Source organism: Perca fluviatilis, chromosome 12, assembly GCF_010015445.1.
Source record: "Perca fluviatilis chromosome 12, GENO_Pfluv_1.0, whole genome shotgun sequence".
Classification (NCBI taxonomy): Eukaryota; Metazoa; Chordata; class Actinopteri; order Perciformes; family Percidae; genus Perca; species Perca fluviatilis.
Window position 1 is genome coordinate 618,655 of NC_053123.1, and position 26,871 is coordinate 645,525.

At 44.1% G+C, this 26,871-nt stretch overlaps 1 protein-coding gene and 2 long non-coding RNA genes across 4 annotated transcripts in view; all 3 read left to right on the top strand.

Annotated features, from left to right (window-relative positions):
• LOC120570378 lies at positions 1–813 on the top strand. 2 transcript variants are annotated; one of them, XR_005641052.1, is made up of 3 exons: positions 1–288; positions 362–433; positions 507–813. It is a non-coding gene; the product is annotated as an uncharacterized LOC120570378 (long non-coding RNA). The 2 variants fall into 2 exon arrangements; XR_005641053.1 differs by having other exon boundaries at positions 1–130; positions 216–288; positions 362–813.
• A 1,188-nt stretch (positions 814–2,001) lies between these two features.
• The window catches only part of LOC120570025, a 43,286-nt gene continuing 18,416 nt past the window's right edge, over positions 2,002–26,871 (top strand). The window contains 7 exon segments of the mRNA XM_039818259.1: positions 2,002–4,413; positions 4,446–4,482; positions 4,485–5,814; positions 6,192–6,282; positions 14,220–14,391; positions 15,726–16,412; positions 16,495–19,455. Coding sequence (XP_039674193.1) covers positions 2,767–4,413; positions 4,446–4,482; positions 4,485–5,814; positions 6,192–6,282; positions 14,220–14,391; positions 15,726–16,412; positions 16,495–19,455 — 6,925 coding nt within the window. The 5' untranslated portion in view covers positions 2,002–2,766.
• LOC120569360 lies at positions 6,129–7,306 on the top strand. The gene is made up of 3 exons (XR_005640871.1): positions 6,129–6,798; positions 6,872–6,943; positions 7,017–7,306. It is a non-coding gene; the product is annotated as an uncharacterized LOC120569360 (long non-coding RNA).

The following is a 26,871-nucleotide window of genomic DNA, read 5'->3' on the forward strand; positions in this document are numbered from 1 at the left end:
CATTATTTAAGCCTGTGTGTGTGAACTCGTTCTGTTTGTCTTCTCCTGCTGGGTGTCTGTGGAGACGTGTCCAGGTTGGCGTGCTTTATGTTTTTGCCGCTGCCCTAGGTCGTCAGTCTGCTGCGGTGTGGTAAGGGCACTTTTTCCATCTTTTGTGCCTTTTTATTGTTCCATGTCGCCGTGCATGTGGCACTAATGTGCATTCTTTCATATAGCTGACCCTGTCGTGGTTGCGGATGTCTCGGTGTGGGTGGATGTATGCCTGGGCTGCTGGCGTTGGGTGTCTCGGTAAGCTGCATGCCTCCCTCTTTCGACCCATTTGGGGCGTTATCAAGATCTGACATAGTCTTATTTGTTATAGTGTGGGCCGCTGTGTGTGTGCGCGAGGTGGGTGCCTCCGCCGGGGTCTGAGGGTGGCCTGTCCTGTAATTCGGTAAGTTGCTGTGTTTGCCTGTTTGCTTTAAATTCATTGCGGTCCTGTTTTAATGGTGTGTTTCACAACACAGCTGGACCGGGCTGCAGCCTTATACATGCTGCTGTGGGGCTATCGTGGTGCCACGACTAATTAAAGGGCCAGTACTCCCGGCGCGTTCTTCCCCCACTGAAGCTGTTTTGGATTCCGGTAAAAGTTTCTGGATTCCGGCAAAACTGTTCTGAATTCCGGTAAAACTGTTCTTGAGTCCGATAAAAGTTTCCTGGACACTAGTACAAAAATGGTCTGAATACATGTACAAAAGCGGTTTGGATATATTAGATATTGGCTATTAACTGTTGTATATATTGCATGTGGGTTTCTTTTTGTTGGTTTTTTTCTTATTTTGGTTGATTTGCTGTTTTCTTATTATGCATGTTTGATTGTTGATTTGAATTGTTTGTTTCTTGTTTATTTTCCTAATTATCACTTACATTTTAACAGAAAGATTGCTATTTTAAAAGAATGTTTAACTAAATAAAATTGTATATTTTTATAATTACTTTATTGTCTCTGACCCATGATTTTGATGAACGAATCTGTGTGCTGTAAGGATCTTGGGCCTATCCCAAGTGGCGTTGTCGGCAGGATCATCAAAGCATTAAAGGGGCAGAGACTATATATATATATATATATATATATATATATATATATATATATATATATATATATATATATATATATATATATATATATATATATTTATTTATTTATTTATTTATTTATTTATTGTAAACTGTTTAATTATTGTGTTGTGCTTGTGATCCAGAACAGCTTCAGTGGTGTTATTAACATTTCCAAATTTTCATTTCTCTGTGGAGCTTTCGGTTCAGCTTCCTTAGCTGTCATGGACGAGTAGGTGCAGCAGCTAAAAGAACTCGTTTTACAGCTTCAGGCAGACAACGGGCGACTCCATCGGGAGTGTGTTGCTTCTTCGGACCCCGGTGGCAGTGCAGCCCATTCGGCTGCTTCAGGCAGCGGTACCCTACCCCTGCCCCCGCGGTAACAGAGCGGTTGGTGGTCATTCCGAGGGACCGCATGTTTAACGGTAGGAAGGGTTTGGGAATAGCCGAATGGGTCGAGGAGGTTGAGGCATGCATGCATGCCCAACACTTAACTGCTGCTGAACAGGCTCTTTTCATCTTCGATCATTTGGAGGGAGAGGCAAAGGAAGAAATTAAGTTCTGCTCTAGTGCTGTTCGAAGGGACCCTGTTAAAGTCTTTGCCATCTTGAATAACATTTATGAGTGTGATCAGTCCTACATCGCCTTGCAACAGGTTTTCTTCTCCCGGCGACAGCTCGAGGGTGAAACGTTGAAGGAGTTTTCTTTAGCGGTCATGTCTTTAATGGCCCGTGTTAAACAGCAAGCCCCAGATGGTATCCCCAATGCTGATGTGTTGCTCCGGGACCAATTTATTGAACATGTTCTTGACTGCTCTCTTCGCCGTGAGCTTAAACAACTTGTTCGTCGGGCTCCGACCATGGCTATGATGGAACTTCGCGCTGAAGCCATGCGGTGGGAGCGTGAAGGCTTGCCTGGTGGTGTGCGAGGTCGTAGCTATTCACTGCCTTCAGCTTTTGGTCTTCAGTGTGGTGTGCAGAGTCGTGTTCAATCTAGCCCTCGGGTCTCTCCACCAGAACCTACTCTAGGTGAACTGATGGATCTGATGAAGCGTCAACAAGAGCAGTTGAACCAACTTACCCAGACTGTAGCTTCCCTCCGGGCTCTGCCCTCCCAGGGATCAAGGTCCCTTTCTGGCCCTGTCATTTGTCGAAGGTGTCTGCAGCCTGGCCACTTTGCGAGAGACTGCACTGGGGAAAGGGTTTACCGCCAGGGTCCAGATAGGTCAAGTGGTCAGAATTCAGGCAGTACTAGGCTGGCTTTGTCCAATTGGCAGCCAGAAAACTAGCACCCACTGAGCTATTGAGCCACAGCTCAGGTGGGGAGCCCTCAGGCTCACAGGAAGGTGCGGCATGTGAATTGGTTGCCTCATGCCCAAATATGGATGTTTCTATTGGGGGTGGGGTGAGTGTTTCCTGCTTGGTGGACACCATGGACCCAGTGTCCACCATCACTGAGTCTCTCTTCATGATGCAGTTCGTACCTTGGGGCCAGGATTGCCTTCGCTCTTGTAACTGGCTTCAGCTTTGAGCAGCAAATGTTCTGGCAATTCCCTAAATCGGCTATTTAGAACTGGATGTAGAGTTGTGCGGAAAGGTCATGCCCCACTGTGGAATCCTGATGGTGAGGGATCCCCCTGGTGCTGTGTCTTCTTCGGAATCTTGGGGATGAATGTCATCCGTTAGTCAAGAATCAGAGTCCACTGCCGGTACAGTGAGAGTTCGAGGTAGGAGAGCTGTGCGTGTACCAGGAGGCCACATGAAGCTGTTTGCCAGTACCTCTTCGGAACAGTTGGCAGGTGAGACTGTTCTGCTAGAGCCTCCTGAGACTGGGTTTCCCGCTGGGCTGCTTGTTTCATCTTGCCTGGTGCGGGTCATCCGTGGCACGGTGTATGTTCCTGTGGTCAATGTGGGGACGATGGCTGTTCTTCTTTACCCACGGACTGGTCTGGGCAATCTTAGCACAGCACAGGTTGTCAGTCTGCCGGCTGGCATGACTGAGGATAGGATCACTTTGGTGACAATTAACATTCAAACTGTTTCTTCCTCTTTGCCTGATAGGGTGGAGGCTGTGGCTCTGCCTGCGCTGGTTGATCCAGATAGGGGGGAAAAAGTAAGGTCCTTGTTGAAAAAGTATGATTCGGTCTTTGCCACTCATGAAAACGACTTGGGGTGTACCAATCTTCTTTCTTATGACATACCCTTGCTTGATGAGATCCCAGTCAGGCAGAGATATCTCCGCATACCGCCTTCTGAGTATGAGGCAGTGAAGACTCCTATCAATCAGCTGCTTGAGTCCCAGGTCATACGGGAGAGCTGTAGTCCGTACGCTTCACCAATTCTGTTCGTGCGGAAAAAGGATGGAAGTCTGCGCTTGTGTGTGGACTATCGTTTGCTAAACAGCAAGATTTGGAAGGATGCATTTCCTTTGCCGCGAATAGAGGAAAGCCTTGATGCGCTGTCAGGGGCCCGCTGGTTTTCAACTCTTGATCTTGCCAGTGGTTACAATCAGGTCCCTGTTACAGAGCAAGACAGGCCTAAAACAGCCTTTTGTACCCCCTTTGGCCTTTTTGAGTTCAATCATATGCCGTTCGGCCTGTGTAATGCACCGGGCACCTTCCAGCGATTGATGCAGAGGATGTTTGGTGATCAGCAGGGTCAGTCTCTCTTGCTTTATCTCGACGACATCATCGTGTTTTCATCCTCTGTAGATCAACATCTGCAGCGTCTTGAGATGGTGCTCAGGCGCCTTCAGACCGAGGGCTTGAAGGCTAGGCTTGAGAAATGTTCCTTTTTCCAACAGGAAGTGGGGTACTTAGGTCATGTCATCTCATCCCAGGGAGTGTCTACTGACCCCAAGAAGTGTGAGGCTGTGGCTGAGTGGAGACGACCACAGAACGCATCTGAGCTGCGCTCATTTTTGGGGTTTGCCAGCTATTATCGTTGCTTTGTCGAGGGGTTTGCCCAGCTGGCGGGACCATTGCATCGCTTGGTGGCTGAGATGTCCTGCAAGAAGTCCAAAAAGGGTGCCAATAAGGCTCTGGAGGCTGTATGGACTCCGCAATGTGAGCAGAATTTTGAGGGGCTGAAAGACCGGCTTGTCTCCGCTCCTGCGTTGGCATTCGCAGACTTTTCGCATCCCTTCATTCTAGAGGTAGACGCTAGCTATAGTGGCCTGGGAGCTGTTCTCTCCCAGGAGACTGACAGTGGGGTGAGACCGGTGGCTTACGCCAGCAGAGGACTTCGGCCGACGGAGCGCAATACGGCGACTTACAGCTCCATGAAGTTGGAGTTCTTAGCTCTTAAGTGGGCTATGATGGAAAAGCCACTTTGGCCCTGGTCTCTGTGCTCCCAGCCCACTCAGCTTCTGATCTCCAGTTGTTACAACAGAATTGTTGAAGGAGATTTTGGTGTTCTGGCGAAAGAAATCTCTACCTACCGCAGTTGAACGGCGGCATCTTTCTAAACCAGCTTTGAAGATGTTAACCCAGTGGGGGCGCCTGGTGGAGAGGGATGGGGTCTTGTTCCGCCGGGTCCTTCGCTCAGATGGGGGGGAGGAATTCCTCCAACTCTTGCTGCCTGCAGTTCTCAAGCGGGAAACCCTGAGTCTGCTTCATCAGCAACATGGCCACCAAGGTATCGAAAGGACCACAGAGTTGGTCCGGCAGCGTTGTTACTGGCCCGGGATCCGGAATTGGGTGCAAGAGTGCGAGCGGTGTCAGGTCGCTAAGGACTCTGGACAGGTGCCACATAGTTTTATGGGCCATCTACTTGCCTCTCGACCAAATGAAATATTGGCCATTGATTTTACACTGTTGGAGCCTTCTCGAAATGGGTTCGAAAACGTGTTGGTCATGACAGATGTGTTTAGCAAGTTCATGATAGCTGTGCCTACACGTGATCAGACGGCCTCTACTGTGGCCCAGGTTCTGGTGGCTGAGTTCTGGTGGCTGAGTTTATAAGTTTATAAGTTTGGTGTGCCAAGCCGCTTGCACTCCGATCAAGGGAGGAGTTTTGAAAGCACTTTGATCCAACAACTTTGCTTGATGTATGGGGTAACCAAATCTCGTACTACCCCTTACCATCCGGCCGGAAATGGGCAATGTGAGCGCTTCAATCATACGCTGCACAACCTTCTTCGAACATTGCCCTTGCCACAGAAGCGGGATTGGGCGTCTTGTCTACCTTATGTCCTCTTCTGTTATAATACAACCCCTCATCAGGGTACTGGGGAGTCCCCCTATTACTTGATGTTTGGTCAAGAACCAAGGCTGCCCATTGACTTCCTTTTGGGGCGTGTGGAAGAACCAAGGCTGGGTGAGGTGCAAGGATGGGTGGCGGAGCACCAGGAAAGGTTGAGAGTTGCCTTCGATTGTGCTCGTGAGTGGCTGCTGACAGCGGCAAGTCGTCGGAAGGAGCGGCATGATCAGCATGTGAGAGATGTGCCGCTGTTGGTGGGCCAGCCGGTGTATGTGAGGGATCATGGTGCCAGGGACCGTCATAAACTGCGGTATCTGTGGAGCTCGGAGGTTCATCAGGTGGTGAGCGTTTCATCGGGAGGAGCAGTTTATGCGGTGGCACCGGTGAACGCACTGCACAAAGTAAGGAATGTGCATCGCGACATGTTGAAGGCTGTGGTACAGCCAGTTGAGGTTGATTTTCTTCCAACTAAATCACCATCACCTTTTGGGTGTGGCTCAGCTGGACGAGTCATCAAATAGTGACTTGTGGCTATTGGTGTCCAGTACTACACCAGGTGCTCCAGCTCCTGGTCCCCCGGAACCTTCCACAGCAACTAGGCCAGATCAGGGCCTGTTCAATTCTATTTTTCAATTCAATTTTATTTATAGTATCAAATCATAACAGAGTTATCTCGAGACACTTTACAGATAGAGTAGGTCTAGACCACACTCTATAAATTCCAAAACCCCAACAATTACAGTAATTCCCTCAAGAGCAAGCATTAGCAGTGGCTATTGCGACAGTGGCAAGGAAAAACTCCCTTTTAGGAAGAAACCTCGGCAGACCCAGACTCTTGGTTGCTTCCATCTTTTCAGTCACAGTCGCAAGTGCCATTGTCCTTTGGCCTCGGAGCAGCCTAGTACGAGTGGGCAAGCTATGCGTCGCACCACCCGTCCCACTGCCGGTCATCATTCGAATGTTCATCGGCTTCCTCAGCCTGCGAGTAGTACGGCTGGTGGTCTGGTTGGGAGACCTCCAGACCCAACGTTAAATCTTCCATCGGTCATTTTTCGGTCTTGGTCGTGACCTAAAAGGCCGCCTTTACCGTCGGGACGACGATACAAAAGCGAAGGGTAGATGTGACCGGATGAGGTTTTTCCCCTCCCTCTTACCTGCACACAGGAGGGTGGATCAGCATACCTGCGGCTCATTCCGATTGATTGGAAGAGGCGGGGACATTATTTAAGCCTGTGTGTGTGGACTCGTTCTGTTTGTCTTCTCCTGCTGGGTGTCTGTGGAGACGTGTCCAGGTTGGCGTGCTTTGTTTTTGCAGCTGCCCTAAGTCGTCAGTCTGCTGCGGTGTGGTAAGGGCACTTTTTCCATCTTTTGTGCCTTTTTATTGTTCCATGTCGCCGTGCATGTGGCACTAATGTGCATTCTTTCATATAGCTGACCCTGTCGTGGTTGCGGATGTCTCGGTGTGGGTGGATGTATGCCTGGGCTGCTGGCGTTGGGTGTCTCGGTAAGCTGCATGCCTCCCTCTTTCGACCCATTTGGGGCGTTATCAAGATTTGACATAGTCTTATTTGTTATAGTGTGGGCCGCTGTGTGTGTGCGCGAGGTGGGTGCCTCCGCCGGGGTCTGAGGGTGGCCTGTCCTGTAATTCGGTAAGTTGCTGTGTTTGCCTGTTTGCTTTAAATTCATTGCGGTCCTGTTTTAATGGTGTGTTTCACAACACAGCTGGACCGGGCTGCAGCCTTATACATGCTGCTGTGGGGCTATCGTGGTGCCACGACTAATTAAAGGGCCAGTACTCCCGGCGCGTTCTTCCCCCACTGAAGCTGTTTTGGATTCCGGTAAAAGTTTCTGGATTCCGGCAAAACTGTTCTGAATTCCGGTAAAACTGTTCTTGAGTCCGATAAAAGTTTCCTGGACACTAGTACAAAAATGGTCTGAATACTTGTACAAAAGCGGTTTGGATATATTGTAGGCTATTAACTGTTGTATATATTGCATGTGGGTTTCTTTTTTTTTTTTTTTATTTTGGTTGATTTGCTGTTTTCTTATTATGCATGTTTGTTGATTTGAATTGTTTGTTTCTTGTTTATTTTCCTAATCATCACTTACATTTTAACAGAAAGATTGCTGAAGATTGAAAGAATGTTTAACTAAATTTTTATATTTTTATAATTACTTTATTGTCTCTGACCCATGATTTTGATGAACAAATCTGTGTGCTTTAAGGGTCTTGGGCCTATCCCAAGTGGCGTGGTCGGACATTTTTAGCTCGAGTGTCATAGGCCACTCGCATTGCCACACATGCAAAGCAATAAAGCAATAAATACATGCTAGTAAAGTGTTCATGCAGAACATCACTATGCTCCATTTTTATATACTATTTAAACATGCAAAGCGAAGCAAACAACACACAGCATGAAAAGCAATACAACTATTGACTTTAAGAGACATATAGCCTTCTAAACAAGACAGCAGTAAAACGTGAGACAGTAGCATACCGCACACACATAAAAGATACTCATATAAAACAACACATGAATCACTCTGGCACAATAAAAACAAGGCCACAATGAAAGACATGCATGCAGCATTTTCATCTTTTATGCAAATAATTACTACCCGAAATTTACCAGAAATATACCCACTGGGATTCAGAGTCCTGCGTCAGACAGCTGCATATCGCTTTCATTGTTTGTCATTTCATCACATATAGTTGGCGTAGAGCAATATGATGAGCAATGAACATCTGGAAAACATGGAGTCGATGAGGTTGAGAAGAGTTAGTTGAGGCTTTCAAGTTCTTGACAGCTTTAATTTGACAAAATGCATTTCTCAGAAATTATGATTTTGAAAACAGCAGCAAACACGTTTGGGGTCTATTTAAGATCTGATGTAATTTTACTTTCATTTAAAATTTTGAATTACTGATATATTTTTTCTTTAAGGCTGCTCTGGTCTGTTATTAAAGCATTTTAATGACAATAAAATTGCACAACGTACAGACTTTATCTGAAAAAAAACATGACCCTAACTTATCAATACAAAATGCCATGGATGTGTTATAAAAACTGGATACAGTGTTGGAGAAAGTTCTTTCGAGGAATGATTGTAAAGATTTACAAAGAATATGTTTAGGGCATTTCCTCTCTAAGTGGGATGTTTTGGTTCTGATTGGTGGGATTGCTGTGGACAAAGCAAATTAGCAAATTAGGTTTAACCTTGTATCCAGCTAATTTAAATAGCTCACGTTACTATATTGTGTGAACAGTTATCTTTATTTATGTGGCGTTTTCTTTTGCGGGGTGCAAATGTTCCACTAAAACAAGTTCCTTCCTTTATTTAGCAGAGCCACCACCGCTGCGTCCGGAGCTTAGCGCCGCCCAAGACAACTGTGATTGGTTTAAAGAAATGCAAACAATCCAGAGCATTTTATTCTCCTATCCTTATTCTGCAGCCTTGTGGAGACTAGCGCTCTGTTAACTTGAATGGAGATTAAATGATTTAATCTTGGCGCTCTTCTAACAGCCTGAATAGATCAAATTCTGATCGTGGAACGAGTCATTTTGCGGGGGTTTGTGATGCTTAAAAAAAAGTATCCACTGATTTACAGACATCTCTTTAACCATGTAAGTCTATGGGAAAACTTATTTTTGGGCCAGAGGGCATCACGTGACGGGTTGGGAGTTGCAATTTCACTGTTTGGCCGCTATGTTCAATTTGCTTCAAAGCCTGGCGCCTGCAGAATACACAGAGAAAAAAAGTTCTTCCTTCTTGTTTTGTAATCGCAGCATTGAGAGGCTCAGCCACTTGTCTCCAGAGCTCGCAATCGTCCATCTCTGTGTTGTTAGCAGGGCTAGCCTTGACCTTGACAACCAAGCAGCCTGCCATCACACGTCATTAACATTAACAACAGTCTGCCTGGTGTGAACTGCTGGCTATGGGAACCTTCTGGACTTTTATGGCTCCAACTGCCTGTCAGGTTCTAACATGTAGAAAGAGGAAGTTGTATTATCTTCACTGCTAGGCTAATGGTAGGCTGCATTCATGTTAGAAATGCCTCACAGTGCAGTGGTTGACACCCACACATCGGAGCAGTGCTGTATCAGATTCTGTCAGAACACTGAGGAAACTATTGTCCGCACTTGTACTCTTGATACCCTTAACACTCTAACTAATTGTTCTCTTAATAATAACTGGGCTGAAAATTCAAGAAGTTATTAACCCTGTGCATCTGTTATCATGATGGGTAAAACATGTCAATGTTTTGTTAGGAACAACTGCCTCATAAAAAGTGCAACATAGAACATTTAAAACTGATGGTGCAATATGTCATTCATCTTACAAACTGTATTAAAGTGACATTTTGAACTATCTTATCTATCATAACTTCGCCGGTTGGTTTTTCTTTCTGAATGGCTTACAATTCACATTCCATTCACCGTCAAGCATGCTGAAAAACAAACACTGGCTTACAGGTGCACAGAGTGTGACAGAATATGGAGATGATCCTAAAGCTTTATTTTTAGAACAAAGACTTTCAGGAACTAAGGAGCACCAGGAGCTAAACCAAATAACTAAAAGTTCCATTTGTGCATTAGGGTTTACACTCCCAGACAGCGTAGAACTGTGAATATTAGAAAGATGTTTCAGATAACAAATGAAAAAACAACGCTGTCCGTTAAGACCCAATTTAAACTGGTGACCAAACAGCAATGCAACATTGTTGTTTGTTGTTCATTAGGTGTGTTTCCATCAACTGGTTTAAAGCAGATAAACTAGAAGTTGGCGCTTTAGGCTACACATGGCTGTAATCCACCAGTAAACAGAGTGGAAGAAGTCGAGGTTGCTAACCCAGAAACAACAAATCGCCTTGGCCATCTAACCCGTCTACGAGAGAAAACAAATGGAGAGAGAGGTCTTCAGGATTTGGGTTCAATTGAGTAAGTTTGAACTGTTCCTTTATGTCAGCCAGTGTTGGCCATGTTTCATGCTGTTGTAACCCTGTACATTTTGGCCCAATAAAGCCCTGAAATGATCTTTAATGCAAACGCTTAAACCTAGAATAAAGTGCAATATCTAGTTCGCCACTAGGTGGCAGTGCACAATGAAACGTTCTTCTTCTGCTGTTCCTGGCATTCGTTCTTCTGCTGTTTTTTCTGGCATTCGTTTTGCCTTCAATAAAGCCTGAAAAACGGGAGCTCGAGCAGAAGTAAATATTACGATTAAAGTTGATCTAGAAGCTGAAATATATCCTCGAGGTTGAACTATATTGAACATTATACGACATCTGTTGTAAACAAAGTTATCTCGGTGAGTGAAACTATTATTTTGTGTTGATTAGCTTGAAGCTAAAATAGTGAAATGACTAAAAAGTTACATTTCAATGTTACAGTGGATTTCAGTGGATTAAAAACCAGTCTGGCTATCGACAATAGCAGTGGATGTTACCCCACAGGTACATTTTGTTGTATATTCTAATGTTTAGTACAATGAAAAATGCATTTTAAGGAAATAATTTTGTTTTGAGTCAAGTATGCCAATTTTGAGTTACTATGCTATACTGTACTTTTGTTTGTCCAATTCCATTTTATTGATTTTTGTTTTAAGTTGTATTATTAGGGCCCGAGCGCTGACAGCGGCGAAGGCCCTATTGAAACTGAAGGAATTATTGTTTCTTTCTGTTATTTTCCCGTCAAATGAATTGCCTTTTTGAGGGGCTTAACATATTCAAAAACTCACCAAATTTGGCGGCCGCATCAAGTCTGGTGAACATTTACGTATTTTAAGGGTTTCGGGAATAGGCGCACAAAAATGGCTCGCTAGCGCCCCCTAGAAAGTTAAGAAAATTGAGCCCCTGCAGTGCGTTTAACGTAGACTCACGAAACTTGGTACACATATGTATCATGTCAAGATGTACAAAAAACTTCATTAGAGCCATACCCTAAACCCAACAGGAAGTCCGCCATTTTGATTTCAAAGTTCGAAATTAGTGCGATTTTGGCCATTTCCATGTCATACTTTAACGAACTCCTCCTAGAGATTTCATCCGATCAACTTCAAACTCGGTCTGTGCCATCTTAAGATGTTAAAGATGAAAAGTTGTTAAAAGAAAAACTTTTCGTCATAGGGGTGGCCCGTGGTGGGGGTTGCCATTTTGTGTGTTTCCGCCCGAAACAGGGAAGTGGGTGTAACTCGAGTTATGCGTTGTCCGATTACCTCGAAACTTTTCAGGATTCATAAGAGTCCAACCCTGAGGACAAATAAAGGCCGATATTTACTTAAAGTCATAGCGCCCCTAGTGGCAACAGGAAGTAGGCCTAAAAGTCAAGGTGCTATACTTTAACGAACTCCTCCTACAGATTTCATCCGATGGACTTCAAACTTGGTCTGTACCATCCCAACACCTTAACGATGAAAAGTTAATAAAAGAAAAACTTTTCGTCAGATGGTGTGGGCCTGGCGTGGTGGCCATTTTGAGTGTTTAGCGATGAAAAAAGAAGTTGTTGTAACTTGAGTGTACGTTGTCGTATCTGCCCGAAATTTCTCACAATTGACAAGGGTCCAGGCCTGAGGACACCTACAGGCCAAAATTGACTTTTGGTCATAGCGCCCCCCGCTGGTATCAGGAAATCTGCCTTATATGACAAACATCATCCGATTTACATGAAACTCAGAATGTGTGGTCTACATGTGATACTGAGAAGCCCCCTATAATATGGCCACGCCCACTTACTCAGGCCCCGCCCCCTTTCATAACATTTGAACCGTTTAAGGTAGAGTCTTGTGTGAGGTGTCATTGAACTCAGCAGAGACTTCATTGGTGATGGTTTGGCCCGCCCCCTAAGCTTTAACCATGCCCCCTTTTATAACTAATGACCCGTTTGATGCAGACCCTTGTGTGAGGTATCATTGAACTCAGCACAGACTTCCTTTTTAATTGGTGATGGTTTGACCCGCCCTCTAAGCTTAAGCCACGCCCCCTTTCATAACATTTGAACCATTTAAGGTTGACCCTTGTGTGAGGTATCAATGAACTCAGCAGACAGTTCCTTCTTCATTTGTGATGGTTTGGCCCGCCCGCTATGCTTTAGCCACGCCCCCTTTTATAACTAATGACCCGTTTCATGTAGACCCTTGTTTGAGATATCATTGAACTCAGCACAGACTTCCTTATTCATTGGTGATGGTTTGACCCGCCCCCTACGCTTTTGCCACGCCCCTTTTCACAGCTAATGAACCGTATGACGTAGAGTCTTGTGTGAGCTATCGTTGAACTCGGCAGGGTATTCCCTTTTCATTGTTGAAGATTTGCGGCGTCTGAGGGCCGCGCGAATGCACGGTCGCAAGGAGCGGCGTCCGCCGGTAACCCCGACGCGCGCAGAGGCGCGAGGGCCCGTCTATCGCTGCTCGCAGCTTTAATTGAACACATTGACTTTTTAAATTATGAAAAGATGAAAAAAGGACATTTAGTTGAGCATTAGTTAATTTTCTGCACATTTTTGTGTAGACTGTTTTTTTTTAGGCTTCTTCTGGTCCCGGATCCCTGATGTTCTTTCCATTGAAGCTAGATTCTTCTCTGTTCACCCTGGTGCCTGGTTCCTTGGTCCACTGCCTCATCTAACAGCGCTGCAACGGTCCCATTGGGTGGTTTGATATGGACGCTAAGTATTGAAGGGGTGGTTGGACAGTTAAAATATTTGAGTGCACTCAAGGGTAACTATTTTTCTTTGGAAAGATTGTCCTTTTGTTTTTTGTTTCATGAGATCTCAAAAATTGTGGCCGATTTGTGAATATTAATGGTAGTAATGCTGTGGGAACTGAACTAAATATAGAATTTTGAATAAGAAAATAAGGAAAATAATTTTAATAAGAACCTCATTCAAACTTTAATCTGTTGTGCTGTGCTTCATTTGGGGTGGAATCTGTGAGTTTTCTGGCCGTATGATTAGTACAAAACCAACCTCCTCATCGAATCTAGATTTAGATAACTCCTACAATAGATTCTTAGCCTGCTTATAAGCAGAACTACCACCGTAGGGTTACAGTAGTGGCGAGCCAGCCAGGAGGTTGGTACAGTGTGTAAAATCGACTCCACCCCAAAGTTGAAGTACACTAAGATAGCGTTTACTGCAAAATGGATCTTTGCAATCAATTCAATGTGCATGGGCCTAGTTATCTATATGTCATAGGCATAGACGAAGCCTATTCTGATGATGACATTACAGAGTTCTTTAAAGTTAATGGGGACATTAAGAAAGTAGTCAGAGTTCCCAACGACCCAGAACAACCCCAAGGCCGTGCACTCATTGAATACACAGCAGAGCGAACAGTATCCAGACTCGACCCAGTACAACTAGGTAGCCTGCCCAGTCCCAATGATCCAGCAGTTACCTGGTGTGTCAAGACAGTCCGTGAGTTATACCAAGAAGAACTCGGACGAGAACTCGCTCAGAAATGTTTAGCTGAATTGAGCGCTCTTGCTGAAATTAGTAAAGCTGGCTTTTGGGAAGCTCTTCAAAGTGAACTGCAGAGTGCCCAGTCCCAGACAGAACTTGCCCCTCCACAAAGCCCAGATACTCAGCTACAGCCCTCTGAAAATCCTGTTGCTGTCTCCACAAATGATAGCAGTGCAGATGGTGATATGCAAACCAACAGGGATATTGCTAATCCATTTGATGCAGTCACTCGCAACATCCCAACTACTGTTACAAGGAATCCATTTCTTGATGAAGGCACCCACCTCATGTCCAAAAAGTTATTGTTGAACATTTTATTCGCCGTGACTCCACACCATCTAGCTACAGTCAAAGCAGGATCCGTACATTTTCGGGGCGGCTGCCAAAACCAAATGGGGAAGTTGATTATGATTCCTGGCGTACTCAGGTAGACGTACTTCTTAAGGACGTGTGTGTCTCTGATTCACAGAAAGTAAGGAGAATATTGGAGAGCCTCCTCAGCCCAGCAGCGGACATTGTTAAGCCGCTTGGGACAAATGCAACACCTCAAGCTTACCTTACCCAGCTCGAGTCCGCATTTGGAGTGGTCGAAGATGGAGAGGAGCTATTCGCTACCTTCCTGGGCTCTAACCAAAACTCAGGTGAAAAACCCTCTGTCTATTTGGGCCGTCTCCAAACTCTCCTCACCAAGCCATAACCAGAGGGGGAGTTTCAGCTGCAGAGTCTGACAAGTACTTACTCCGGCAGTTCTGTAGGGGATGCTGGGACCAGAGTCTGATCATTGGCCTGCAGCTCGAACACAGGAGACCCAATCCCCCCTCATTCCCAGAATTGTTGTTGCTTTTGAGAACGGAGGACAGGAGAGCAGCAAAGATGGATCGCATGAAAAAGCACCTTGGAAGCACAAAAGCTGCTGCACATGTTCATTCAGTTATGAGCATGCCAGTATTCAAACCTGAAGCTGCCCCCACTATAACAAAGAGACAAGAGACAGATTCTAAACTAGAAAAGGAAGTTGCAGAGTTGAGGAAACAGGTTGCACAGCTAATACAGCAAGGAAAGAAAGCAGAAAGGCATGAGGGTGTGCAGAGCCGTCCAGCCCAAAGTGAACTGCCTGCTAAGACTGAAAGTTTACTCGCGCAAGCTACCAATAGAGACTCAAACCCCCAATCTCTGACACCACCTAAGCCCTGGTTCTGTTTTAAATGTGGAGGTGATGGCCATATCGCTGCAAAGTGCACTTTTGAACCCAATCCAGGCCTTGTCCGGAAAAAGAATGCTCAAAGAAAAGCAAAGCAAATTCTGGGCCAAGCAGGCAACCAACAAAACATCTTTAAACTTCTAGAGGCTCCTGCCTTGGGACGACCAGGAGCTGAGGACAAAGAATGTCCCATAGCAATGGTTCACAATGAGTGCTCTTCTGAAAGCAGTAGTTCTTCTGGCTGCAAATTGCGACCTGGACTTGTGGGACCTCGTTGCATTTCGAACATCTCTGTTGGGGACATGAAATGTGATGCCATTCTCGACACTGGATCCCAAGTAACTACAATTTCAGAGACTTTTCATTCTAAATACATGTCAAACTTACCTGTTAAGTCGATACACAATCTTCTCGAGGTCGAAGGGGCTGGAGGTCAAGCAGTGCCTTACCTGGGGTATGTGGAAGTCCACTTAACATTCCTTGAGAATGTTACTGGAACAGAAGAGCAAATGTCTGTTTTAGAACTCATTGTCCCTGAAAACAAGTTCAATAGCAAGGTTCCTGTCTTAATTGGCACAAATGTCTTGCTCGAGTTATACCAACGTGGAATAAGCTATGACAAATCCAAGTTTCTCAGAAGATCAGACAGTTTTGCAGTACTACTCCAACATGTGGCCCGAGTACGCAAAAGTGAAGCCAAAGCTTGTCTAGTGAAATTGCACGGAGAAAAGCCCATTACTATTCCGGCAAGACACAAAATGTGTCTTTTTGGAGATGTTCGAGTCGGAAAAGCCAATCCCAATATGACATTTGTCGTTGAACCCCCTGAATCCTCCTTCCTGCCGGGTGGGCTGTTCATTCAGTGTGCACTAATAAACATAAACACGAGAGCTTCAAACAAGATCCCTGTAGTCATCAGCAACACCACAGATCACACTGTCACCCTACCTGCAAAGTGTGTTATTGGTGAAGTGTCTGCAGTTCAAAGTGTAATGCCCATGACCTCCTCTGCACAAGTCGATTCACAAACATCAAAGGGCAAACATTCATTCAATCTGGATGACTCCCCAATGCCAGAGGAGTGGAAGACACGCATACGAGATAAACTGAACTCCATCCCTGAGGTTTTTGCGCTTGATGAGCTGTCATTTGGCCATACCACCGCCGTGAAACATACCATCCGTCTGCAGGACGAGACGCCTTTCAAAGAAAGATCCAGGCCGATACACCCCAGTGATCGAGAAGCTGTCAGACAACACCTTAGAGAGCTTCTGGACGCTGGTATAATAAGGGAATCCGAGAGTCCCTTTGCATCCCCACTGGTTGTCGTGAAAAAGAAAAACGGAAAGATCAGACTATGCATCGACTATAGGAAGCTTAACAGCCGCACTATTAAGGATGCTTATGCTCTTCCTAACATCGAGGAGACGTTTTCTGCCGAGTGGAGCAAAGTGGTTCTCGGTGATGGATCTAAAATCTGGTTATTACCAGGTGGAAATGGTGGAAGAAGATAAACACAAAACTGCGTTCACATGTCCATTAGGCTTCTACGAATTCAATCGTATGCCGCAAGGTGTCACCAATGCACCTAGCACCTTTCAGCGCCTTATGGAAAAGTGTGTTGGTGACCTACATCTGAGCGAGGTTTTGGTGTTTTTAGATGACGTCATTGTCTTCTCCCAGACTCTAGAAGAGCACGAGGCAAGGCTCCTGAAGGTGCTTCATCGTCTCAAAAGCTATGGCCTAAAACTATCCCCAGAGAAGTGTCAGTTTTTCAAGTCCTCCGTGAAATACCTGGGCCATATTGTCGACGCTCAATGAGTTCACACAGACCCAGATAAAGTGTCAGCTCTGAAAGATTGGCCCCGCCCTGGAAACAGAGAAGAACTGAAACGCTTCCTCGGATTTTCAGGGTATTACCGAAGATTTGTGAAGGGCTACTCAAAAATCGCCAGGCCTCTCAACGCTCTCACCGCTGGGTACTATCCACCTAAAAAGAGGGGTAAAGTTTATAAAACACTGAGACCCAACACCGGTATAAGCCCCAGAGCACCTTTTGGCTCAGAGTGGACACCTGAGTGCGAGTCCTCTTTCAGAACACTGGTTGAAAAGTTGACATCGGCCCCTGTACTCGCTTTCGCAGATCCCAAGCTCCCGTATGTGCTACATACAGACGCTTGCTGTGAGGGGTTAGGAGCAGCTCTTTATCAAGCTCAAGATGGAAAGCTTAGAGTAATAGCCTATGCCAGCAGAGGCTTATCCAAGAGCGAGAAGAACTACCCTACTCACAAGCTAGAATTTCTAGCGTTAAAGTGGGCAGTTTGTGAGAAATTCTGTGATTACCTGTATGGTACAGACTTTTCAGTCCTAACAGATAACAACCCGCTTACCTATGTCCTTTCATCCGCAAAGCTCGACGCAGCCGGACACCGCTGGCTAGCGGCCCTCTCAACCTTCAGATTCAACATCAAATATCGAGCTGGACGTGCTAATGGTGATGCGGACGGACTGTCAAGGAGACCTCAAGCAGCTCCTCAAGAGGATCATGAGTACCTACAGGAAAAAGAATGGATCAACTCAATGACAAAACGCCTTATAGAGGGGGAGATTCCATCTGATGCAGTCTCAGCTGTATGTCAACGCGATTCAGTAACCATGCACTTACCTGTCCTTGCTGAGTCCCTTGTTGTTGACGCCTCCTCCTTATCTGATCTATTCACTGGTACTGGACAGGACACTGTACCTGGCCTGACAAAAGAAAACTGGCATGAAGCACAAAGGAACGATCCATCAATTGGGAAAGTCATCACCCTGGTCGAAAAAGGACAAAAGCCCCACTTCAAATCTGTAAAAGCTGAGTCACCTGAAGTCAGGTTGCTCCTTCGGGAGTGGGATAAGCTTGAGCTCATTGATAATGTCCTTTACAGGAAGTGTTTCGACAGAGGAAACAAAATTCATCAGTACGTCTTACCCGAGGAATTCAGAGAAAGAGCTCTCAAAGGCTTTCATGATGAGGTTGGTCACCTAGGACCAGAGCGTGTGTTCAGTCTTGCTCGTGCCAGATGTTATTGGCCTAAAATGAAAGAATCAGTTGAGAAGAAATGTCACACATGCGAACGTTGTTTCAGAAGGAAAGCTTGGCCACAAAGAGCAGCACCCATGGTGAATATTAAAACAACTTACCCGCTAGAGCTTGTTTGCATGGACTACTTGTCCCTTGAACTCGACAACTGTGACACCAGAAATATACTAGTCATCACTGACCATTTCACCCGCTTTGCAGTAGCTGTGCCAACAGAAGACCAAAAGGCCAGATCTGTTGCTAAAGCTCTTTGGGAAAACTTCCTGGTCTACTATGGGTTCCCTAGTCGCCTTCATAGTTATCAGGGACGCGACTTTGAATCCCACACAATCAAGGAACTGTGTTCACTGATAGGGGCCGAGAAAGTGCGCACCACCCCATACCATCCTCAGGGGAATCCTGTGGAGCGCTTTAACAGGACCCTTATCAGCATGCTCAGTACCCTTGACGAGAGAGACAAACATCACTGGCGAGACTTTGTGAGGCCTGTTGTACATGCGTACAACTGCACCAGGAATTATGCAACAGGCTACTCACCGTATGAGCTGATGTTCGGCAGGCAGCCGACTCTGCCAATTGACCTCATACTTGGCCTGAAACCTCCAACTGAGACTCATACAACTAACTCAGAATATTTCCAAAACTTGCGCCAGAGACTCAAAGAAAGCTATGCACTTGCTGCAGAGAACTCCAAAAAGTCTGGAGAGAGAAATAAGCACAGATTTGATGCCAAAGTGAAAACTGCTGAATTAGAAGAAGGGGATCGTGTCTTGGTGAAGAATGTCAACATCCGTGGCAAACACAAGTTAGCCGATAAATGGGAAAGGCCCATTCATATCGTTGTGAAACGGATTGACTGTGGTCCTGTGTATGTAGTCAAGCCAGAAACAGGGAATGGCCCTCGGCGTACACTCCATAGGGACTTACTTTTACCATGTGGATTTCTGCCAGTTGAGACTACTCCCGATTCAGTGCCACATCGAAGTAAACAAACTCAAATGTGCCTGAGGAGTGGACAGAACCAAGAGATGGAATGTGACTATTCGGACAGAGAAGAAGAGGATGATGGCTACTATGTGAATGAACCTCCACAGTTCACCACATGGGGACCCTATGTGCAAGAGTTCCAAGTTATCCCCGTCAGTGGCTCCCAGTCTTCTCTGAACCCGATGGCTCCTGACTTCAATTCGCCAGCACCCCAACCAATTCCTGATCACTCAGTTGCACCTCTTGACACAAATACAGCTGTCCATCAGTTCCCAACCCAAAGTGACCATGTCATAATAGACATTCCAGAAAATGGAATATTCCAAAGCACAGTGGTCACAGATCCGACACCAGCTCACGACATGGACAGTGCTCAGAACAGTTTCCCTGTAATCCCAAAAAGGCACTCAGAAGTTACTTGTGGGGAAGAACAAGGTGAGCCCAGACGCCCACACAGAGAAAGACGTCCCCCACCTAAGTTCACCTATGAGGAGTTAGGGAGACCTCTAATCCTTGCCCTTAGTCAGTTTTTTGGGAAACTCCAAGACATTATTCCTGACCATCAGATACCTTGTCAGATTAACACACATGCAGGGACTCATGTGGTTTAGAGGGGGAGGGTGTAACCCTGTACATTTTGGCCCAATAAAGCCCTGAAATGATCTTTAATGCAAATGCTTAAACCTAGAATAAAGTGCAATATCTAGTTCGCCACTAGGTGACAGTGCACAATGAAACGTTCTTCTTCTGCTTTTCCTGGCATTCGTTCTTCTTCTGCTGTTTTTTCTGGCATTCGTTTTGCCTTGAATAAAGCCTGAAAAACAGGAGCTCGAGCAGAAGTAAATATTACGATTAAAGTTGATCTAGAAGCTGAAATATATCCTCGAGGTTGAACTATATTGAACATTATACGACATCTGTTGTGAACAAAGTTATCTCGGTGAGTGAAACTATTATTTTGTGTTGATTAGCTTGAAGCTAAAATAGTGAAATGACTAAAAAGTTACATTTCAACGTTACAGTGGATTTCAGTGGATTAAAATCCAGTCTGGCTATCGACAATAGCAGTGGATGTTACCCCACAGGTACATTTTGTTGTATATTCTAATGTTTAGTACAATGAAAAATGCATTTTGAAAGGAAATAATTTTGTTTTGAGTCAAGTATGCCAATTTTGAGTTACTATGCTATACTGTACTTTTTTTTGTCCAATTCCATTTTATTGATTTTTGTTTTAAGTTGTATTATTGAACACATTGACTTTTTAAATGATGAAAAGATGAAAAAAGGACATTTAGTTGAGCATTAGTTAATTTTCTACACATTTTTGTGTAGACTGGTTTTTTTTTAGGCTTCTTTTGGTCCCGGATCCCTGATGTTCTTTCCATTGAAGCTAGATTCTTCTCTGTTCACCCTGGTGCCTGGTTCCTTGGTCCACTGCCTCATCTAACAGCGCTGCAACGGTCCCATTGGGTGGTTTGATATGGACGCTAAGTATTGAAGGGGTGGTTGGACAGTTAAAATATTTGAGTGCACTCAAGGGTAACTATTTTTCTTTGGAAAGATTGTCCTTTTGTTTTTTGTTTCATGAGATCTCAAAAATTGTGGCCGATATGTGAATATTAATGGTAGTAATGCTGTGTGAACTGAACTAAATATAGAATTTTGAATAAGAAAATAAGGAAAATAATTTTAATAAGAACCTCATTCAAACTTTAATCTGTTGTGCTGTGCTTCATTTGGGGTGGAATCTGTGAGTTTTCTGGCCATATGATTAGTACAAAACCAACTTCCTCATCGAATCTAGATTTAGATAACTCCTACAATAGATTCTTAGCCTGCTTATAAGCAGAACTACCACCGTAGGGTTACAGTGTCAGGAGACGAAGACACGCTGTGCAGGAAGACACAGACAGCGGAGTTAAATGTTTGCTACGTCAGAACTTATTCGACCCATTTAGTCAATCAGTTCTTTTTCCTTTTTTTAAGATAATCTTTTTGGGCATTTTAGGCCTTTATTTGTATAGGACAGCTGAAGACATGATTGGGGAGAAAGAGTGGAAATGACATGCAGCAAAGGGCCGCAGGTTGGAGTCAAACCCCCGGCCGCTGCGTCGAGGAGTGAATCTCTATATATGGCCACGCGTTGTACCAGGTGAGCTACCCAGGCACCCTAGCCAAACATTTATTTTTCCGACAAAAGTAGGAAGCTCTCTCAATCGAGGATATTTTATTGAATTTTGCCGTCTCCATACAGCTTTTCTAATGCACTACTTCAAAATAGGTGAATGGAAACAGCACTAAACATTTAGCAAACTCCACCCCAATAGTTCCTGGCTAATGGGACAGACTACCCCCGGAGCAGGGACTTTTTTTGGGGCCTGGAACTAGTGGGCTATAAATTGTTCAGAGCTAACTGAGGTGAGGAGACGGGGCCTGCCTGGAGAGCTCTGTGCAGAAAACAGTTCCTTGCTCCTGGGTTGTAGCTGTCTGCATGGCAGAGCTGGCAGAGTGTACTGTCATGAGAGCTTTCTCATGATGTTGGTCATGTGGGTGTGGAGGCCAGAATCGAAGGAGAAAAAAACATATAAAGAAGGAAAAGAGGGCAGGGAGGACGGAAGAAAGAAGGGAGTACTGAACTGGAGGGTGGAGGTGATGATTGAACACATCCAAGAATGTAGAGAAGGAATAAGGTAAGGAAGGGAGGCAGGGAGGGAAGAATTCAGGGAATGAGTAAAGGAAGGAGGTAGGTAGAAAGGGAAAAAAATATGTCTCGGAGAGAAGAGGACAGAACCAAGAATGGAATTGACCCTCATGTTGTCCTTGGGTTAAATTTGACCCCTTTTTCAAAGTTTCTATTCCAGAAATAGGGGTTTCTTTCAACCAAATTTCCCAAAAATAACATGGATGGTTCCATACACTAATTGACGATCACTATAACTTTCATGTATACCTGGGTAAAAATCTGTGATGATCCATGATCATATGTTCCTCTGATCTTAACTATTAGTCAAGATAATTCATAATGTCTGCTTATTTTACTCAAAAATTAGGCATCATTTCATATAAATGAGAAATATATATAATATAATATAAATCAATTCCAACAAAAAAGTGTACTAGTGGTAAAACGTTATGAAGTTGGCTAAGAAGAATTGTAATAATTTATAGGCTACTTTAGCTTCATAAACCTGAAAACCTGAACAGCACATGGTCGACGGGAAGACAATACGACGGTTAAATTAGGAAGGAAGGAAGGAAGGACGGAAAGAAGGGCATTGAGCCAAGGAAAGTATAGGAAAAGGCAGTGAGGGAGGGAGGGAGAAGGAGGGAAAGAACCATTGGGAAGGGGTGAATACCATGACGGCAAAGGAAACAAAAAAGGTAGGAAAAGAAGGATAGAAGCAAGGAAGGCACTGGAAGCCAGGCAGATGGGAAAACAAAGAGACAAGCAAAAGTGGATAGCGTGAAGGAAAGAGGGTGAACAGGAGCGGGCAGATGGGGGAGAGATGGGCATGACAAAAGAGAAGGAAAAAAGAACATCCAAAGGAATCGAGGTTGGGAGAGAGGAAGTAGGAGATCAGCACACTTTCTGGCTGTCGGGACATAACAGCTTTTACCAATGGCCGCTATCCCTCTCCTATGTCAAAAATAATCCCTAGTTGTGCCAAAAGGTGACCCGGGAAAAACAAACAAGGCACCCAAAGCTCTGGTCTTGAAAAATAAGCTTCTTCATCTCTTGTGTGTGTGATCTTCTCAAGGTTAGCTAGAGTTAAATGCAAAGGTGACAATATGTGAAAGCAGGGAACAACAAAACGAGAAGTTGACATGGAGAGATTCTGCAGAGTGCAGGGGGAATGCACAGTAGTCAGCCCAATTTTAACTGCCTGCTGAGGAAATGTAAAAGATTTTATTGGTGTTTAAAAGAAGATCTGGGGGAATGAGGGCCTATTGTAAGCAGCTCTGCAGTGGAGCGGGGGTGGGTTTTTTTGCGGGCTAGAGGATTGTGCAGGGCTCAAGAAGCTTTGAAACACAGGGGTTCAGGATCAGCCTCCTCAGCTGTAAAAAAACATGAAGGCCAAAGCTGTTTTATTCCACCCTAAAAAAGGGCCTCCTGCTGCACAGCGCTGTTTACACAAACGCCTTTTATGTGAAGTCACCAAACTAGAAGTGATGGTATTAAGAATGCACAAAAAATGATATTGTTTCCAGCTTCAAAGCAGAGGGGAAATCTGTCCTGAGGAAATTATTTGCACAGCCATTATTGTGAGCTTTGAGTCTTTATCCTTATTTGAGTTTTGACCAGGCTTTTGTTTATCAGTTTGCCTGTAAAAACAACAAAACAGTTTTTCCCTTTTCACAAAAGGGCCTTTCCTGCATCTTCAGGACTGTTGCCCGTGCTGAAAGTATTTGCCAAAGTGTGTTGTGAGCTTGTGACCTCTCTCAGGGTTGCCAAAGAAGAAAAGTACACATGTAATAGCTAAGTCATATACCCCATGTACAAAATCCAATTCACTCAAAAGACAAGTATTACAATAAGATAAGGCTACATCTACACTACTACGTTTTGGCTTGAAAACGGAAATCTTTTGCCACATTTACACTTTGCATCTACATTACTCCGGCATTTCTGAGCCCCCAAAACAGACACATTTAGAACACTGCTGTCCCTGTTTTTGTATGAAAGCTCTGGGGTTGCTTTGTAGTCTGGACGGGCACAAACGGAGACCTTTGGTCAGTCTTATCGGTCAGGTAGCTTACAGACCTTTCAGTAAGAGTTCCACCTCGTCTTTGCTCCAAGCTAATAAATTCCTGCTCTTACTTTTCGCCAGTGTTCTTCCGCCAAAGTATTTCCAGAATTTTCAACTTATGCATCCATGATTTTCAACCGCAGAGTAACGTCAGACAATCAGCTTCCTTTTCACACCGGCACACACATGCCCAGTTTATGTGAATGGTCATGTGATATGTGTTGTCAGATGTTTTAATATGGACAGAGATTAGTTCTGCAACTGGATCTGGAAACTCTTGTGTGAACAGAGATCACAAAATGCCGCTTAGAAAAGATAACGTAGTGTAGATGAAGCCTAACTGATTAAGAAATATTACCTTACATTACCACATTGGTCAAGTTGCTATCCAAATATTTAATTTGGATAGCAAATTTCAACTGAATTTTCAGAAAATCTGCAAAAGAAAAATTGGATTTCCATCCACTGCAGTCATGTGAATATATGGAATTGGGCGCATCAAGTAAGAGCAAATTCCCCAGTCAGGTGCAATTAAACTATTGCAGAAGAAAAGTATTATGTAATTAAAAGAGCACCAGTAAAAAACTAAACTGATGTTATATTTTTTTATATATAATTATGTGGATAATATGATGGATCAAAAGGCATTTCTGTTCTGTTTGATGTATTCATTTGAGGAATGTTCCAGATCTTTGATTGCACATCTGATGTTTTTATCTGCAGCTGTGTTTTACACTCTTCAGTGGAGCTGAAGCCTGAGTGGACGTTTGAGTCACATGTGCGTCACTTCATGTGTGTCAGGATTTATTTCCTCTTAAACTTGACTATCATAACTTGATTTTCAGACAAAAATAGTTATAGAAAAAAAAAAGAGAGCTAGAGAGAGAAGATCAACCCCTGGCTTTGTTTCTCACCTCTGCACAGCTGGCCAATCACGTGTAAAGTGGGTGTGAGAGTTGGTTTGTTAAAGTTACATAAATGGTTGGACAATCCGATGTCAGAACGGTGTGGGGGAGAGTGGGGGTTATAAAAGATACCATGAGGATGGCGTTTGAGGTTTTGAGTGAAATGTCTCAACAGCTATTGGATGGATTGAAATTTGACATTCATTCCTTCCGTAGAGGGGATCCTTTAACCTTTCATGCACACCACACAGACTTACTTGATGATCGATTTCATAGAATATCCTCTGGATCCTCTCTGTATCTGTTTTTAAAGGTGCAATATGTAATTACGACAGCTAGCGTTTAAAATGGTTACTGCTGCAGTCCAAATTGAAAATTCTGGAGAGAGTCGTCTCCCCAGGGCCCTCCTCCCCAGACTTGAAGTTCATGGGGGTTGCCAGGTTGAGAACGGAGCATCAATTGCGTTTTTCAATCAGCACAATGTCAATGTAAGCTAGATGTTGGTCTCGCATTGCCATACATTACTCCACAGCGCAGCGAAGTAGCTAACATTAGATGCTGGCTATGTTTACAGTCATAAAAGCCTGTGCTCTGTACCTGACTGACAGCCATCCTTTCTCGGCTTAAAAGTACTGCAACAACCACTAAAAATACCCTGACCTCTGTGTCCTTTTGGGCTATAAGCTGTCTCCATCTTTCAAACACATATCCAATATTATCCTTTGTTTTACCACGTCTCTGGTCATGTAACAGAAAGATGTTTTTTTTTTTTCTTTTTTCTTTACATTTCTTTTTTATTAATGGTATCCAGAGCATTACAGAAACATATTCACCATTAGCGACATCTTGTATTGTTCCCAACACCCCTACCCTCTCAAAAGTAGGCAACAACTACACAATTAAAGGACATATTCACAAAAATAAATAGGGACAAGCAATAGAATCCACATTAGTAATATCAAAGAGCATCTGGCCAACCTCCGGGTTATTACCCGTCACATTTCTCATGGATTTCACATGTAGATAATAAAAATAAAAGACAAACAAACAAACACTTGCCGGTCTTTTGATAACTTGTGCATAATCTTCAATAAAAGGTCTGTCTGGTACCACAAATAGAACTATATACATTATAGAACTGGGAGGAATGTGTGTACTTGAATTAAATGCATATAGTATACATTATATAAAGTCTACTCTTCTGGGAGCAAAGTATTTGGTAGTTTGAGATAATATGTCAATCTCTCTGCAGTGTCGCTTTTGTTGGGGGGGTTATGAAGAAACATACAAGGTTCTTCCAGCAGAATTTCCTCCAGCGCAAAGAACTAGTGGTTTTCCATTGTGTTTGGCAAATATTGTACCAATCCTAACACACATAATTAAGAGACAACATAATTACTCTCACTATCCCATTTTTCCTTAATATACAGAGACTCCTGTGATTTTCTTTGTGAGAAAAGTTGCTACATAGCACGTATAATTTTATGGGGAGCAGATGTTCCAAAAATACGCTTCAACTATAATAATAATAATAATAATAATAATAATACATTTATTTTTTATAGCACTTTTCTAGACACTCAAAGATGCTTTACAGTTTTGGTTACAAACAGACTAAACAGACTAAACAGACAAGGTACGTAGACAAGGTTACATGACAAAAAGAAAAGGAAACACATAGGGGCATGGACAAGCAAAGGCAAAGCAGGGGAGGTGGACAATGAAAAGGAGGATAAAACTGGGAAAGATTGTTAACAGGGAAAAACAAGTTCAAAGAGGTGAGTTTTGAAGGTCTGTTTGAAGGATGGTAGGGTGCTTGACTGTTTGATGTGGTCGGGCCTGAGGAGGCAGGCGGGAGTGTGGCGAGTGAGGAGGTCGGAGAGGTATGGAGGGGCAAGGTTATTAAGTGCTTTGTATGAGAGGAGAAGTATTTTGAAGTTGATCCTGTGTTTGACTGGGAGCCAGTGGAGGTTGTGGAGGACAGGAGGGATGTGGTAATGCGCTGCGGAGATCCACTCTACATTTATATATTTTACGCGAGGTGTGTGCGGGCTGCCCTTTTACACAGAAATGGATCATAAAGTGTCTATATGTCTTTAAAATAAAACTACCGATATACAAGAAACGACTTAATGACTGTCGATGAGCGTATTGGCAGTTTGGTTTTGAGAGTTTCAATTTTTATTTCTTGTTTA